This window comes from Caenorhabditis elegans, chromosome II (assembly GCF_000002985.6).
Source record: "Caenorhabditis elegans chromosome II".
In the NCBI taxonomy this organism is placed as follows: Eukaryota; Metazoa; Nematoda; class Chromadorea; order Rhabditida; family Rhabditidae; genus Caenorhabditis; species Caenorhabditis elegans.
The window spans coordinates 733,179-750,632 of record NC_003280.10 but is presented as its reverse complement, the minus strand read 5'-3'; the positions used below and the strand labels follow the sequence as shown (position 1 = coordinate 750,632).

Here is a 17,454-nt window from a genome sequence, read left to right as displayed (position 1 = left end):
GATTTCCGAAAGCTCCGATTTCTTAGTCATAAGAGTCTAGTTTAAGGTTTAAATCGTTTTTTTCACAAAAATTTGTTGTAAAGTAATATTTCCGTCGGTTTAAACTTGATTCGAGTAACAAATTCGAATTCTCCAGGTGCGAAAACTTAAAAGCGGCCAAGTGGGCTCGAACCCCGTACCTTTTTCTCCACAGTCAAGCCTACTACCGGCTGCGCCACAAATGCAACAAGCGCCAAGCAGTTTTAAAAGGTGGCGGCGCACAAGTAGCGCAGCCGGTAGTAGGCTGGGCTTTGGAGCAAAAGGTCAGGGGTTCGAGCGCTCTTGGCGGTTTTCATGTTTTCGCACCTCGAGAATTCGATTTTTTAACTTAAAACATGCTGCAATCGACGGAAACTGAGGTTTTTTTCTTCAGTAATTTGTAAATTTTCAGGGTGTTAACAACCTAGGCTCCGCCACCTTTGTTGTAAAATGGTGGTCCACGAGATTACGGTGCCTGTGGAGTTCCTGTACGTGGTCGGTGCAGCGATGCTTTCGGCTTTTGTAGTGGTTGGAGCAGCGGTTTATAAGTAAGTTTTCAAGAGAATTTTCAGGCATATTTTAAAAACTAAACCATTTATTTTCAGAATGAGAAAACCGGTGGATATTGACGAATTGGATTGTGAGCAGACCGCGAGGCTTTTCAGGCCAGAAGTTTTGGCTCCAACATTAACAGTTGATATGGAATCTAGAAAAGTGCAACCTTCGTTGAAAGCTAGGCTTTCACAGTCAATCAATCCTTGGAAGACTTCGGTGAGTGAGATTTTGGTGCAAAAATGTCAAAATTAGGGTTAAATTTGAGCCAATATATTGAAAAAAAAGGAACTTTTTTTTTGGAAAACGTGTAGTTTTGGCTCAACTGGGTAGAGTGTTGGCTGGAACAAAACATGTCATGGGTTCAAACCCCGGTGGGGTCTAAATTTTTTTTTTTCAATTTTAAAATTATTTGTCTAGTTGTAGATTGCTGAAATTTTCGGTGATCGATTTTTTAATAATTCAAAAAATTTCCAGATAATCGACCAACTCCGGCCAGAAGTGGTTAGCGAATTCCGTGGACGTATCAACTTTTCGGTGGCTTTTGAAAAAGAATGCTCGACCCTTCATGTGCATCTCATGGAGGCCGTGGACCTCCCGGTTAAAGACTTTACAGGTTTGTGCTCAGGATACATGTTCCAAATTTTTTTTTTTCGGTAAAAAATGATTGGGAATATGAAATCAGAGAGTTTTCAGCTTCAAACTAAATTTCGTTGGCTCGCAGAGCACGAAAATGCACAAAATTTTGATTTTTTGATATCTACACAAAATGGGTGTCAAATCAAAGCTTTAGACTCCTGTAACCTAAAACTTGAATTTCAGGCTCCTCAGACCCATATGTCCGTGCCTTCTTGCTCCAGGACCCCGGGCAAAGTGAGCGGAGCAAGGTGCATCGACGGAACTTGAACCCAACATTCAATGAGACGCTGTCTTTTAGAGGTTTGTTGGAAAAACATGTTGTTTGGGGGATTTTCAAAAAAAATTTGAAGAAAAAATTCGAAAATCGTTTTTTTTTCTCAATTTTTTGAGCACGCTTTTAGGTGAGCAATAATCATCCCACCCACTATTTATTCTCCGTTAATAAAATGGCACTTTGCTCTGGGATTATACATATCAAATTACCAACTTGTTTTTTTGTACGACGAGGTTTCTAGCAGATTTTATAGAAAATTTCCTAGTCCAAAAGAGCCGAAAAATGAGCATGTTTCGATGCTCTTCCCGACTATTTTAGGTGCCCAAAAACTAATTATTTATGGCTCATTGAGTCAACTACTACGTTCTTGATCTATAATCATTAAGCTTTTGAGCTTTGTAAATTGATGTAGATTTGATTGGAAATGTGCTCTTTTTTGGAGCATTTTTAGTCAAAATTTGTAGAATTATCAGCAGTTTTTTTAAGTCAGTTTTTTTTATAATTTGCTTAAAAAGAAATAAAAAATTTTTGCAATTTTTTTTGAATTTTTTAAACATGAAAAATTATTTTTTAATTAATTTTTTAAATAAAATTTGTAAAATTCACAAAATTCATTCTAAAGTTATAGGAATTTCCCATCTTCCTTATAGCAAATTACAAAAATTCCAACACAATTTTTTTTAATGTTTTACTTTATAGTTTCATGTATTTAATTCTAAATATATTACAAATGTTTCAGTTTTTCTGATAATTTATTATTTTTTGCAGTCAAATTTCCCAATTCAAAAGCAATAAAAAAATAAAATAAATTTTGAAAATCGCTATTTAGAACCTTTTTTTATTCTCTAAATAAAATTATAATTTTTACTGTAGTTTCCCGCTTTTTTTCCGAAATGAAATTCGACTTTTAGTTTTTCTGTCAAATGAATATTCAATGCAAAACGATGACTAGAGCTTCGAGGAATTTTAAATCAAATTCCGCTCAAAAATTCATAAAACTAGAGGTTCTGGAGTGTATTTCAAAACGAAAATGTCTACGATTTTGTAGATTTTCCTTAAAAAATTTATTTTAATTTCATTTTCGAAAAAAAAAAGTTTTGAGCAAAAAAACCTATGATATCATGTTTACCTAGGTTGCTAGGTTAATCTCTACTTTTTTTTCTCTAAATCTCTTTACTTCCAGGTCAGATTATTTGATTTGGAGCCCAAAAGAAATGTGATTATAATACGAGTTATTAGGTCAGAAACTCCAATTTTTCACGGAGAAAAAGCGGATTTTTGGCTTTTGGAGCTTTAGACTCGCAAATTAGAGGCCCTGAGGCTCCGAGAGTTCTCACGAATATTTGATGAGACGAAAAAAAGTTCTCGGAAATTTCTATGTTTTCAATAAGCTTATCCATCATTTGACATCATTTATTTGACGTTTTTTTTCCCATATTCTGTGGGTTTTCTGGATTTTTCTCTCGAATTTTCAAAATATTTCTTCATTTTTTGATTTGCTGAGTTATCAAGCTTCGATTTTACACTAATATTCACCAGTTTTGAGAAAATTGACTTTTGTGCTCCGTTATCTGAGTTCTGCGAGCCCGAAAATTGAATTTGCAAGATAAAAATTAACTAGCGGGTTGATGGAATTATTTAAACCTTTTTCAGCATATAATCTGAGAAAAATCTGGAATTATCACAACTAGAGTATTTTGGAGCATTTTTGTGCTCCGAGAGCTCCCCCAGGAAGAGCCCCAGGCCCAAAACTTTTCTCAAAATTGTCCCAGTTTCCAATTCTTGTTACATTGCTCTATTATTGACCTTTTCACTCTGCCATCTCATCCAACACATATCTAGAATTCTAACAATGGACATTTTCTCCCTGCTCTCCCCTACCAGACGTCATCGGGGCGGTGTGCCGGGGTGCGGGTCTCCCCGAGCATCGCCACGTCATCACCACCACCATCATTTTCACCATCGTTCTGTGAGCGTTGAGCCACACGAGCTCACCACATCTACAAAGCATCTTTTGACTCCGCCGATAACGCCGAACAGTCGAGCTAGTAAGGGTTAAGCCGAAAATTTGTTGAAAACCTGAATTTTCTTAGACTGATTTGATGATTGATGTTGCCTCTAATTCTATTTTTTGAGCTCATGAAGCACATAATTTAAGGCAACATACAAAAATGCTCTAAGCCTAGTCGGAGTACTTCAGGGCACTCTAGGGTACTGTAGGTACTGTAGGGGTATTCGAGGGGTAATGTAGAAGTGATGTTGTGGCACTACAAGGGGTACTGTAGGGATACTGTTATATGACTTTAGGGGTACTGTAAAGGTACTATAGAGGTTTTGTACTGTAGTAGGGTTACCGTGCAAATTTCTCACTCAAATTTATTTTTTCAGGGCACTCGATGAAGAAACTTCACGACATGACTCTAGTGCTCCAGGTGATGGATTACGATAGGTTCTCGTCGGATGACCCGATTGGAGAAATTCTATTACCTCTGAAGCACGTGAAATTCGAGAGCAGCCCGGTTTACTGGAAGCATTTGCAAAGACCAACTGTGTCGAAGGTGGGATTTTTGCAGAGCCAAAATTTTTAGCAAAAGCTGATTTTCTAGGACGCCTGTGGAGAAATCATGATCTCCCTGTGCTACTTGCCAACTTCTGGGAAGATTACGGTATCCATAATCAAGGCTCGTGACTTGCACGCGAAGGATCGCACCAGGCACTATGGTAGGTTGAAGCTCTTCTTTTCTCAAACATGGTGCATCGATATTTAAACTATAACGGCTCAGATCTTGGAGCATTTGGGAGATATTGAAAAATTTTAAACCGCAATGTTATAGGAAAAGATGTGAAGAACAATTTGCTAGTTAAAAAAATTTTGATATATTTAAAGGCAACTGAGATATGAGCTGTCAAAGTTTACTAAAACATGGTGCATCGAACAAAACTGGAAAACAAAGAGAATTAAATCTTTTGTACCTTAGATTAACAATAAGTCAAAGAATTGTTTAAACTTGATTTTAAAAAAATTTACCACTACGGGATTGAAACCCGGAGCTATTGCTTACCAGCCACCACTCTTGCCAGTTAGGCCAGTTGAGCTAAAAGTTCAGCTTTTCTCCAAAAAAAAAGTTTTCAAAAAAAAATCCCAATAAACTCAAATTTCCTGCTGAATCTGAAAACCAACTCCAAATTTCTTCCAGATACCTATGTAAAAATGTGGATGGTCCAGCAAGGCAATAAATTGGAAAAACGGAAAACTTCTGTGAAGCCCCATACCCCATCTCCAATCTTCAACGAGTCCTTTGCATTTTCAATTCCCGTCAAACAAGTTCTTCTGGCCGAGGTCAACTTGGTACTGACCGCTATGGAGTACGACGTCATCGGGTCCAATGAGGAGATTGGCCACGTCATCGTCGGTGGCCTAGGATCCGAACACGGCCAGCGGCACTGGAGTGAGTGTGTCAATCATCCGGAGCAACCAGTCGCCATGTGGCATAAACTTTGCCCAAAATGGTGATTTTTGATGGAAATAAGAAGTTTTTGTAAATGTATTGAACCTACATATGTATTTTGGATTACGTATTTTGCTCGTATTTTTGAATTTTAAGTTTATTTTCTTTCTCGATCTCGTCGCCGCACCTGTCTATTTCTCCAATTTTTGTAATTTTTAAAATAATAAACCGCTTCTCTGTTATATTTTTATCTTGAAAAGTAATTGGGAAGTCGCATTCACAAACTATAAACTACAAACTACAGACTAAATACTACAAAACACTTGAAACAGCCTACAAACTATGAATTACAAACTACGAAAACTACAGACAACACAATCTACAAACCGCACACACTACAGACTGTACACTACAAATTGCAAGCCCATCAAACTTTAAGGACTACAAACTACAAACTACAAACTAAAAACTACATGTATATATAATCTACAAAATAACACAGTTTAAAACATGGTAACTTATTACAACAAACTTTTTAAATTTAAATTTAAAAAATATAAATAAGAAATTAGTTTTCCACGCATCCACGTTGGATATCAAAAAGTCAATCAAAAAATATTTATTACCGAATTTTCGGGACAATCAAAGGTGAGTCATTTTTATTTCATGACAAAATTATTGTCATATTTTCAGATGAAGCATCCGCTGCTACTCTTGCTCATCGTCCAAGCTTCCAGATGCTCAGACATAAAAATTATTGGAAATACGGGTGATGCGAGTCTAGCAACTTGGAGAGACTGGGCACAATGTCAGCCGGGGAAATATGTGCACGGGGTAGAGGAAAAATACGAGACACCTAAATTCATTATTAGAAAACATCCGAAAAAATATCGGCCCACCTCTGCCGAGGATAACAGTGGTAACAATTCTATTCGTCTGTATTGTCAGGAGCTTTTATTAGGTGAGGTTGTTTTCCTACTGTACCCCAACCGAATCATGTCACTTCAAGTTTTCTACAGTACTCATTTCCCATAGTACTCCTACAGTACCTCTACATCAGTTCTAATGGGTCACTACAGTAACCCTAGCGGATCATCACAGTATTCCTACAGTACCCCTACCGAATCACTATTAATCTTACCGAACCAATACAGTACCCTTACCACATCACTACAGTATCCCTAGCAGATCGCGACAGTGCCCATATAGTGCCTCTTCACATGTCTTCACATGTCAGTACAACTACGGATGCATTACAGAGCACCTACAGTACCCCTACAATACTACTCAAGGGCCAATACAGTACTTCTACCGTACCACCATAATGTCACTGTCGTACCCTCATAGAACTTCTACAGTATCCCTACTGCCTCGACAGCACCCCCAGAAGATCACCACAGTACCAATACAGGAGCCTACACTACTCCTACAGAAGAACTACGTTACCCATACAGTACCCCTACAGTACCCCTACAGAAGCACTATTTTAGTCTCTCAGGAGCAACTATAGTACCTATGCCAAATAAGCGGTTAGGCCGTTAAAACTATATGACAAATTTCAGAAGAAGATAACAAATCGGATCAAATTCTCAGTGCAGATGGGCCATGGGGCAGCTGGAGCGGAAACACCACATTTTGTCCACGTGGCGAGGCCATAGTTGGGTTCGCCATTATGAAGCATATATTCTACGGAGATGACCGTGGTGTTGTCAACATTGCATGGTATCAGCAGTCGCCATATGGTGTCAGGCACTATGTGAAGGACTCGTTCAAGTTTCTTCTAGGTAAGATCTGTTGGAATTTTGCGCCGAATTACAAAAAAAAACTTTTTCAGGACGGCACGCGATTAACAAACCCAGCAGCTGGGAGAACAATCTGTTTTGCTCGCCGGGCTATGTGGCTTGTGGGTTTCGAGTGAAAATTCAGAAGGCCCAAGGACCAGGAACAGACAATATCGGTTTGGAGAACTTGCAGCTTAAATGTTGTGACATTTGGAATTGCACAATTGGATATGGATTCCGTCACCTTGGAGAGTGGGCTAACGAAGATGGTGAACTATTTTACTAGGCTTATTTGGTCAATTAAAACAAAAAATTGCAGAAAAGAATTCAAAATCCGAAACACAACACTTGACAGGATATTTCCGAACAATCGGCTCTATGAAATATGTAAACGACAAGGAAAAATCTTTTGTGCTCAGCAGTAATACAAAACTAATACAAAACGATTTTTTTTATTTCAGAGTTTCACGAAAGTATAGATAATTCTACGATCGTCGAAGCAATCAATAGTATTTTTCCGGGTAACAAGTACACTAGTGAGCAGTTGAAGGCAATGGTGACGGACAGCATGCTCTGGAACAAGTCTGTAAGTGGTACGGAAAAACAGGCAAAAAATAAAATAAAGCAAATTTCAGATGCCTTTAAAAGTGAAAATTCCCGCCCGAACTGAAATACGCAGTGCTCAACTTTTGCTAAAATGTGGTCAATATCAAGTGGGACTCAATCTGACTAAATCCCAATCCAGACACTTGCCAAAGTACCCAAGAGGACCAGCTACACCGAGTTTTGGCGACGGGCCTGGAGCTACTACGTGGGTTTGAGACTTGCGGCGGACATCTAGCGAGCTCCCGTCGTCTGCTATAGCATAAACTGCTACAGCCACGGAAGAAGCACCCGACATTTCCGGGTTTCATTTTTTCAATGTTACATTGCAAGATAATTGACTGAACCCGGTAGATGTCGGACGCAGGGTTTTGCTGTAATACAGAATAGTAAGCAAAACCGGCCGCTGGCATAGAAATTTCTAACCGAAATAGTGAACGCGTCCTACATTTGCCGGGTTATGCCGTATTCTTCGAATAGTGACGAACCCCGTGAGGTGTCGGGTGCTGCTTTACAGACCAAAATGAGCGCCCGACACCTACCTGTTTCTACCCATTTGAAGTGAGATTAAGAACAGAGCCTGCTAGATGTCGGCCGCTCAAACGGACCCCATATTTTCAGGCTGACTTTTATGATACTCTTTGGGCTTCTGGTTCTGTTTGCAATTGTCGGTTGGGGATTTGTAGCTTTTCAACGTTTTCAGAGAAAGTAGAAGGTAACTAACAATATTGGGACTTCCAAAAAAAATAATAGTAAATTTCAGGCGGTGGGGAGACAATTTTAAAATACGGTTCAAAATACTTCAAAAAAAAGTTTAGATTTAATAGCCAACATGTACAACGATATGTTTATTCTCGGAATTATTTTGAATAAAGTCCAATCCACATAGTTAACTAATTTTCATCATGAAAATAGAAAAAAGAAACGAAAAATAATGCATTTCTGACTATAAAAAATGATTCGTTGTCCTCTGCTCTTTCCGCTGCTCATTGAGAAGATGGGATGCATCGGAGATCTGCAAATCGGCGTCCAACGTATCACTCAATATGGAAACTGGGGTGAATGGGAGATGTGTGATACTGTAGGAAAGCATCATGCAAGTGCGATGAAGATAAAATACGATCCTGTCAGCCAGTTGAATGGAGTTGCTTTCTACTGTCAGAAACATTATTCAAGTAAGTAAAAAATTAACTGCTTCAACATTTTATTTAACCTATTGCAGATGTACCTGGAAAGCTTGACCCACAATTTTGGATGACAAGTCTTACAGGAGGAATGGGTAAATGGGAGAAGCCTATGTTGGCAATATTCCTGTGATTGGATTTGCCCTCGGATCAAGATTACAGGAAAACTATCGACTTTCTGATTTTGCAGCCTATTGTGGAACAGCGAGAGACACACGAAACCCACTTAGAAATTGAAAAGACTATCTAGGAATTTCTCACATAACATTTATTTCAGAGTAGAATGAAAAAGTGCCAAGCTAGTCGCCTGATCAGTTCTGTCCAGTTGGATATTTTGTGAACGGAATACGTGTGATGAAAAAACTGAAGATTCGATGAGTTCACCGTTGGGTATTATTATGTTGCAATGCAGTGAAGTTGACGTTTGGTATCCAAAATATCCTCCTTATGTTGAATCTAGTCAAGCGGAAGTTTTGAATTGCATGTGGAGTGTCATTTTCTTTATCAAATGGATTTGAATAAACGTTATTGTCGCATTATTAAAAGTTACAGAAGTTATAGTAGATGTTGGTGAAAGTATACAGTTGAAATTCCCGCCGCGCCAAAAATAGTTTATGGAGTTTTGGGGCTGAAAAAGTATTCAGCTTCTTAAACCAGAAAACCAGGTGTGAGCGGCAATTTTCTAAAATGGTTCATTTTCTGAAACATTTGAAAAAAAAGCTTTTTAACTAAAGGTTGCCAATCGACGATTATCGAATTATTAAATTGGCAACTTTCAAGCAATTTTTCGTTTTTTCTCCGAAGTTTTAGCCGAAATAATTGCTATTAAAAAACCGCAAAATTAAGCAAAAGAGAAAAAAAGGGATAGAAATTTTGAGATCTGTCTTACAACTAGCCATGATTACGGTCGATACTACATTATCAAGATTTAATCCACCTTCTCCACTAACCTTGATGGAAACTGGTGACCCGCCGTTAAAACCAAATCCTCCGCCAACTTATTTTTTGCACTTTTTCTAATTTTCAAACCTTACCGCGTCTTTTATCCAGAGTATTAATTCTCGGGAAAATCAAACTTTCAGAGAAAAAAAATTGGCGAAAAATACAAATTTTCACATTTTTCGCGTGAAATTTAAAAAAAATCCCAGAATTAAAAACCTGGATAGCCACGTTGGCAACGTCATTCAACTGTTTTCGAACCTTTCAAATCTCAAATCGAATTATTTCGTACTTATTTCCCGGTCCGTGGCTATTTTTCGAACCAAGTGTTTACACGTCAGCAAATATGGATCCAAAATCAATGACTTACCCAGCTCTGGCGTGCGTTTTAAAGAACTTGAGCGCAAATACAAGGTGAGAACTTGGATTTTTCAGGGTTTTTTCAGAAAAAATCAACAATTGGCAAAAAATGCAATTTTTCTCAAATTTTGTTGTTTTATTCTGAGTGTTATTCAGGAGAGAGCGGCAAATCGGCAAATTGCCAAAATTGACATGTTCCGGCAAATTGGCAAGCCGACAATTTGCCGATTTTGTCGGCAAAAAATTGCCGGACGGCAATTGCCGCCCACCCCCGTGTTGATTAAAGAAAGAATACGAAAACGTATAATTTTCTTTTAAAAATGGTCAAAGTTTTCAGATTCGATCTCATTTCAATATGCCCATCCCTCGAGAAAGTTGAGAAGGCTCAAACTATGATTATAAAGGACTTGGATTTGAACCTTAACACAATTACTGTCGATGGTGTCGAATATCAACTTGGTGCAGAGAACAATGTAAGTTTCATTGTTTCTTTGAGTTTTTTGCCATTCTAGACATTTTTCAGCTCAACGGAACTCCGAAAGTTCTCGCGACCCGCCAGCTTGAAGGAAGGCGCCCGCCGATGAATGTTGACTGGCTGACAATTCCAAACGATAATCGTATTATTGATCTTCCTCCTTCGTTCGAACAGTTCAAGATTAGAATGCTCTCCGACTGGTCGCCGAATAATCCGCTTCTCGATCGATTCATTCATCCGAGCAGCCTCCCACTTGCAGTAGTTACCATCTCGGGAGATGTCTTCACACTGGATTTGATCGATCACATCAATCAGCAAGAAATTTTAAAGACCAGTGTGTGTTGAACATTCCATTTGTTCCACAAGAGTTGTTCCAATCCATCGCCTCTCTTCCCAATGGTATAATCTTTGCGGAGATCGACACTGTCGGAGTTTACGACTGCCTCCGCTTGATTGACAGCATGTGCCAAAAAGATAAAGGCAAAGAGTGTTGCTTCTACACTGAGGACAACGATTTGGTGGCTGGATTGTTCGGAGCCTTCAATCTTCTTGCAAATGGAAAAGAGCCAGCTGTTGATGGTTATGAATACGCAAGCGAAGATGATGAAGTTGAAGTGGAGTACAAAAGATGTGACGAGTTTCCATATAAAATGTCTTTCTGGCTCAATGACACTACCACCATTTCCGCTGAAGCTGAGAGAAATGATGATACTCGTTTTTCCGTTTCGATTTCGGTTGCCAGAGAACCTATTCTATACACACTATTCGAAAACTATTTTATGATGTCAAAATAAATATTGATGTTTCTGTGTTATTGTCTATTATGCTATTATGTGGGTCTCGCCACGCTGGAGACCGAAAGCTGGCGGGCCAATGATTATGAACATTTCGAGTTTCGGACTGATTTTTACAAAAACCTTCGATGGTGCTGCGGCTGTTCTTCTAAATTTTCTGATCCGTAGGATTCGGGTGAAACATGTAAAAAATAGTCTTGTTTGTTTTTACAATAACCAGAGAACTGTTACAGAATCGATCAGAAATGAGCAGGGCTGGCAAAGGAGCAAATCGCCTTTGGAATCAATGTTCAAATTGAACCATCTCAAGCTTCGAGGACACCAGCCTCGACAGCGTTGACTTGGTGTGCTGTGATTTCTAATTTGCTTCAATTCGAACTCGGTGTGGGGCTTATTTGAATAAAACAGTTTTGTTTTCACGCGTTGTCAATGCAAAAATGAATTTTGAAAATGTTTGAAGACTGCAATCTGTCATACATCTACAAGAAACCAATCTATTCCAATCTATTTTTGGTATGCCAATCTATGTAGTTTCTCGATACCTACCTGGGTGTTTAAAACGGAGCTTGTAAGGATTTTGAAGCTCGCGGGAAAGATTGGCGTATCTGAATGCAGTTCTAAATTTACAGCCGGAAGCTCTTATGCCTTTTCGCCTTTTTCGCGGCATATGAATACAAATTGAGAATTTTTAGGAGCAGATATTTTCACTCAAAAATTTCAAATGAGATTAGTATCTCAGAAATAAGAATATTCAGATGAACCCATTTAAAACTCTGCGTCTAATTAAAAAAAAACTAAATTTAATCAATTTTTGAATCATTTCGCGACTTTTCCTATCTTTTGAAAGTTCCAAACCATCAGAAGCTTGCAAGACTTTGAAATAGTTCCTCCAAAGAAAATGAGTGAGTTGATAATTAACTTTTCTGCGCGTTTCAGTTATAATAGGAGTTTTCAGAAAATATTACACTTTGTAACTCTTCGAGAATCTTCAAGAACGATATCAGTTTCTTATTTTCTTATTTTCTTATTTTCAGAATTAATTCCAATAGTATCATTGATACTTTGGAATACTATACACGGTGCTCCATTTGTTCCGAATCTTGGCGAAGATGGTATAAGCAATAATAATATTAATGCAACTGGATATTTTTCAGAAGAGTTCAAATCCTCGCTTATTCAAATGCAAATGATATCTCGAGTTATAAATGGAATATATATTCAACATGGATTATCCAATGGATCTATTAAATCAGATGATCTTATTCCTGAATTACTTCATTTTGGAACTCTGACTCCCACTCAGATATCTGCAATCAATACTGACAAGTTATCCAAAATTGTTGAAGGGATTAATGATCTAAAATTAGACAAGAATGTTGGTGAAGTTGAGAAACAGCTGCGCACGTTTGTATCAGATCAGGAGAAGCTATCGAAGATTGATCCATCTGTTATCATCCTTGAAAATGATCGTTATTTGACAGATTTGAAGGGTTTGAAGGAGAGTAACCTTGAATGGGACAAGCTGGAGTCAAATTTCGAAGAGGATTTGAATTCAGTGCTGAGCAAAATGGACACTTTCAGTGAGAAACCAGATAAAACCAACCTTGAACGGATTATAACAGCAATCACCGAGTGCACAACATTTAAGCACAAGTTATTCGAGTCGTTATCCAAATTCAAACTGCTCAGAGGCAAAGATAAAGCTTATCCGATGCTGGAAAAATCTCGTGGTTTTCTCAAAAAGTTTCAGAACGTTACAGTTGATAAATCTAATCTAGAAGCTGTTCAGAAGAATCTTGATAGTTTGAGTTCTTTAGCAGAAGACTTGAAAACCAATCTACATGTTATCGAAACTCTTTATAATCTCTTCGTAACTCGTCAGCTTCCTATCCCTGATTCCAAATTCCTCGCGGGATTTCCTAAAGGAATATCAGATATTTCAATGATTTTCACTGACTTGTTTACTGGTTGGGTGAATGAGACAGTTGCTGGACAAGCTGACAATCTGGGAAAAGCTCTGAATCAATTGAAAACATTGGCTAACAAAGCAGAAAACGTTGATAAGTCATTTCAATCTGGTGAGGCTACAATTCTCACCGAATTGTCAGAAGTACATCCGGAAATTATGAAATTTGTGAATCTTGCTGATTTCATCAAACCATTCGTCGGGACAGTGAAGGGCATCCCATTTCTCATCGATTCTAGTAAGCTTCCTTCCCTCAAAATTTTAGAACAACTTTTCAAAAACATGGGTCATCTTTCGTCGAAGCTTCTTGCTAGTGAGAAATTAGTTGAACTCTCAAAGGCTCTTCATTCCGAACCTTACCAACAAAAAATAGGTGACATATCAAAAATGCTCACCGTTTCGGATGATGAACTCCCAAAACTATTTAACGAGAGTCACGCATTAAAAGATATTCGTTCGATTATATCAGAAGAAAAAGAATCAATTGATGCTCTTAGCACGGGGACTTTATTAAAGACTGTGTAAGCCCTTGAAAACAATTTTAAACAGCTTCAAGAATTTGTTGAACAGTTCTCGAAATTCAGAAATGACTTGACCTTTTTGAATAAAATCAAGCCAGTGATTGATGTCATCAGAGCACGTAGAGACAGTTATCCAAAGAAAGTTGGGCTGCCAATTCTCATAGCTAGTTTGCCGTCTATCAAGGAGAAGTTAGCGGAGCTCAGTGGCTATATCGAAGGGATCGAGAACTCGGAGAACACGAAAACTGAATCTTTCGCCAGCATTGCCAAGGATTCACAAGTGGTTGGAATGGCGACGCGTGGAATCACGATTATGGAGCAGATGGCTAGCCAGAAAGTTGATTTGAAACCTCTGAAAGTTTTGATTGCTGGGATTAAGGTGGAGATGAAGAATGTGGATCCTGAAGATGCCAAGAACTTGAAATCACTGTATGGTTTGGAGAGCGAGTTGAATAGGATCAAGAAGGAAGCTGGAACCTTTATGAAGACTGTGAAGCCAGTAAATTCCACCAAATTGTCGGACTATTCTGAAATTTTCCAAGCTGTTAAAAGTGTCAAAGGTGTCAGCATGAACCTGTCTGCTATCATCGGTTCCGTGGAAATATTGAAGATTCGTCTACCATCAAGAACAAGAAGAGCAGCATCCGGATTAACCAAAGCTCAACTCGATGATCTCCTGAAACTTTTTCGACATCTCCAGATCTTTGATACTGCCGTGTATTCTGCTGCTTTCGATAGTTCTGCCAAGTTTCTGCAAGCACTGGAATCTTCATTTACTGAATATGGCAAGACTCTGGCTCAGTTGAAGAACCCCGAATCATCGTGAGTTTTAGTTTCCGTTTCTCAAAAATTTTCAAATTTTCAGCATCACCCTGTGGCCATTCATTGCTATTGGTGTTATTCTTCTGATTCTTCTGGCTGCTCTCATTTTCTTTGGTCTCAAATGGCACAAGAAACAGCGGCAGAAAAATAATGGTAAGTGATTTTTTATAGTTTTTCTTTCAAATGAACATGCATATTTTCTTCGTAAGTCTCAAATTAAAACAAAAAGGGATTTAGAAGGTTCAACCCATTTTTTCTAATCTACGAAAATTTGAAATTTTTTCGAATGGCACCCCATGATTATTGTCAAGAAAATACTTGTTTGTGGAAAATTTCAAATTCAAGTTTAAATGTTGTATAATAGATATTGATTCATTTGCAGATAACCCACCACAAGCTCTGAGTAGTGGAAGCTGTGTTGTGAATGGAGTGATGATCAAACATTACAAGGACGAGCATGGCATCGTGGAGGGCAGGGTAGCTTCGCCGTTATTGATTGGTGAGTCTCAAGCTTCTCATTTCCAAAAAAGTACTTATGTTGTCAGCCTACAAAATAGTTTTTATTATCTTTAGTTTTTATAATCAACAGTGTTTTCCATAGCATTCTAAATTTTTATCAAGAAAAACTATCAACTACGTCTGGAAATTACCGAAATAGTTATAAAGTCTATTAATATATTTCAAGAAAAAAACATTGAATTTGAAAATTTTCAATTTAATTTGTACGCTTCTCTTTTCGGCTTTGATTTACAAGAAAAATATCATTGTTCATTAGAAGTACGATTCGACATTAATATCTTAATTGATTTAGAAGTTAATATCAAAACTCAAAAGCCTAACCGAAAAGAAGAATATAAAAATTTTTCAAAATTTCAAAAAGTTTCATAATATTTCCAAATTAATTTACCAAGAAGCTGACTAGAATTTATAAGCCACCCGCAAAAAATTTGAAGAAAATCTTGAAATGAAAGAATACTTCAGAACTTATTTTCCGAACTATTATATATAATTTATGTTTCAGAGTGCGAATTTTCGCCGGCGACAAAGGACGAGCTTCACCCCATTGGCAACCTGTCACCTGGAATGTCCATTTGTATGCAACACGCTTACGGCGCCGCTCAGCACTTCATTCGCCGTGCTGGCGATCCACTCGTTCCACTCTTCATATCGATAAGATACGTGACCGAATCGCGTTTGAGAGGATCGAGCGGGGAGCTGGCCACTGCACTCTCTGTGATTTTCGCTGTGAAAGGATGGTCTATGCCGCACGACATTCTTGTGACAGGGTCACTTGGAACAGGAGGCAAAGTGGAAATGGTACGTTTTTGATTTTCATGAAAACACCAACCATTATGTTGTATTCAAAATTCTTTCCAAAATTGAGCACATTTTTCCAAACGTTTCAAATTCTAATACAATAGAAGCCTATTTTCAGGTGGGATCTATCAAAGAGAAGGTGGCGTTGGCATGGAACATGCACAAGACTGCAGTAATCCCACTTGGAAACTTAGAAGAAGTTCCAGAGTTTTTGAAGAATGAAGTACGGATCATCACTGTCAGCAGTTTGTCGGAAACCGTTGACAAGATTCGTGCCCGAGACGAATAGAACTTTTGAAAAGATATGGCTAATGAAATCTTTGCTTTGGAAAAATAATTTTTAATTATAAAAAAAACTAAAATGATCTACTGAACTTCACGAAACTCCGGGCCAGAAGTATCAGATGTACTGGAACGGGCTGTGCACATGGATTGATAAACGAGAGCATCTGAATCATGCTGTAGAAAGTGCTGAAGACCTTGCACTGAATCATCATATACTGTGTTTGTTGGTGCAAAGGGAATCAGCTCCGATCGTCTTGGATTGTTGATGGGATGCCGATTAGTTGATAGGATCCAAAGATTCCCTGCACAAAAAATCAATTTTCATTTCAAAAAATTCAATCTTATAAACTTACAGATTTTATTGATTTCAGTTTCCTCGCATCAAATATTCCGTCAGACTTAATGTTTTTGACAAATAATAAAATGATTATTCCAGCTTGATATCTCCAACATAGTAACAATAATTATAATAATTCGTCTGACACAATGTTCTTGGCAAGCGATAAGTAAATTGATAGTATAGTATCTGAAAATAAAATATTTAAAATCATTATCACAAATAAAACTCACTTTCAAAGACCAACAAAAACTTGATGAATTGCATCAAATCAATCCTAGAAGTTTTCAGAAAATTACGTAACTTCCAAATCTTTAAAAGTGAGTTGGATTTACAAACTTGAAACGTGAGATTTATATTTCGTTTTTATATTTTATTCTATATTTATATTTATTTCACGTATAAAAAAACTTTCTAAACTTTATGAATTCGGAAATCTGAAAAATTATGATTCAGTTTCGAGCGCTCCAGTATCCAAATTCCACGATCTCAGAAATTATTCATTTCCAACTGGAAATTTCAACTAAGCTTCAACTTTTCAAGTGAACAAAATATATTTATTCCGAATTAAAACAGGTTAAACACTTCAATAAAATATTTTTTCTCTGGAGCAGCAGCAGATCACGACGTAGGAAGCAACAGGATCCTGAGTTTTTAGCAAGTGACTTCAGAAGTGGAGCTGAAGCTTCATGACTAGTAGTTGCCTAAGGATTTCAGAAGCAAGTGTCTGGAGCATCAGTAGCTGAACTTGGAGTTGTCTGTGCAATTGGCGTGATAAACAAGAGCATCCGGTGCTGAAGAGCTGGAACTGGAACATCAGAATCTGTGTTTGTGGGTGCAAATGAGTTGACTTCCGATCGACTCGACTTGTTGATGGGCATCATGTCGTTTGGTTGATCCAGGGGAGACGACTGCCAAAGGTTCCCTGCTCAAAACAAAAACTGAATTTATTCAAAAAAAATAGAAAAGACTATGGAATTTAAGTTTTCTGGAAATTCGCGAATGTCGTAAGATCGGGTGTTTTTTTAGGTACTGTAGTCGGTGTTTGCGGACTTTTGAGGATACAGTAACCCAAATTTTTGAATTAGGAATTCAAAAAAAACTCAATAGCCGTATTACGGGAACAATTAATCATGAG

General features: G+C 37.8%; 2 protein-coding genes, 1 non-coding gene and 2 pseudogenes across 8 annotated transcripts; all 5 read left to right on the top strand.

Annotated features, from left to right (window-relative positions):
- Positions 1-420: 420 nt before the first annotated feature.
- snt-6 (C2 domain-containing protein) lies at positions 421-5,215 on the top strand (the record flags this gene model as incomplete). 3 transcript variants are annotated; one of them, NM_001267093.2, is made up of 7 exons in its annotated part: positions 421-566; positions 624-789; positions 1,048-1,186; positions 1,393-1,509; positions 3,872-4,041; positions 4,090-4,204; positions 4,681-5,176. In NM_001267093.2, 7 exons carry the CDS (start codon positions 469-471, stop codon positions 4,995-4,997), a joined length of 1,122 nt encoding a protein of 373 aa, NP_001254022.1. The 3 variants fall into 3 exon arrangements, with proteins under 3 accessions (NP_001254022.1, NP_001254023.1, NP_001305208.1); NM_001267094.2 differs by lacking the exons at positions 421-566; positions 624-789; positions 1,048-1,186; positions 1,393-1,509 and adding an exon at positions 3,324-3,531 and having other exon boundaries at positions 4,681-5,215; NM_001318279.3 differs by lacking the exons at positions 421-566; positions 624-789; positions 1,048-1,186; positions 1,393-1,509 and having other exon boundaries at positions 3,880-4,041; positions 4,681-4,997.
- Positions 3,298-3,318, top strand: 21ur-13316. The gene has a single exon (NR_050819.1).
- Positions 5,216-5,504: 289 nt separating the features above from the next.
- C08G5.3 lies at positions 5,505-9,038 on the top strand (annotated as a pseudogene). 2 transcript variants are annotated; one of them is made up of 10 exons: positions 5,505-5,580; positions 5,626-5,893; positions 6,495-6,716; positions 6,767-6,982; positions 7,033-7,131; positions 7,175-7,299; positions 7,349-7,524; positions 7,938-8,031; positions 8,080-8,491; positions 8,539-9,038. In that variant, coding segments are annotated over exons 1-10 (2,188 nt in total). The 2 variants fall into 2 exon arrangements; another variant differs by having other exon boundaries at positions 7,033-7,299.
- Positions 9,039-9,724: 686 nt separating this feature from the next.
- On the top strand, positions 9,725-11,080 carry fbxc-48 (F-box C protein). The gene is made up of 3 exons (NM_061399.6): positions 9,725-9,853; positions 10,137-10,272; positions 10,323-11,080. Exons 1-3 carry the CDS (start codon positions 9,786-9,788, stop codon positions 10,617-10,619), a joined length of 501 nt encoding a protein of 166 aa, NP_493800.3. The 5' UTR covers positions 9,725-9,785; the 3' UTR covers positions 10,620-11,080.
- An 886-nt stretch (positions 11,081-11,966) lies between these two features.
- Positions 11,967-16,026, top strand: C08G5.1 (annotated as a pseudogene). Its single transcript has 7 exons — positions 11,967-11,970; positions 12,103-12,180; positions 12,223-14,377; positions 14,421-14,530; positions 14,760-14,876; positions 15,399-15,694; positions 15,813-16,026. Coding segments are annotated over exons 1-7 (2,974 nt in total).
- Positions 16,027-17,454: the final 1,428 nt, after the last annotated feature.

Coding starts and splice junctions, on each gene's coding strand:
- fbxc-48 (NM_061399.6), top strand. CDS start 9,786: ATGGATCCAAAATCAATGACTTACCCAGCTCTGGCGTGCGTTTTAAAG. Junction 9,854..10,136: donor AACTTGAGCGCAAATACAAG/GTGAGAACTTGG, acceptor CAAAGTTTTCAG/ATTCGATCTCATTTCAATAT. Junction 10,273..10,322: donor AACTTGGTGCAGAGAACAAT/GTAAGTTTCATT, acceptor GACATTTTTCAG/CTCAACGGAACTCCGAAAGT.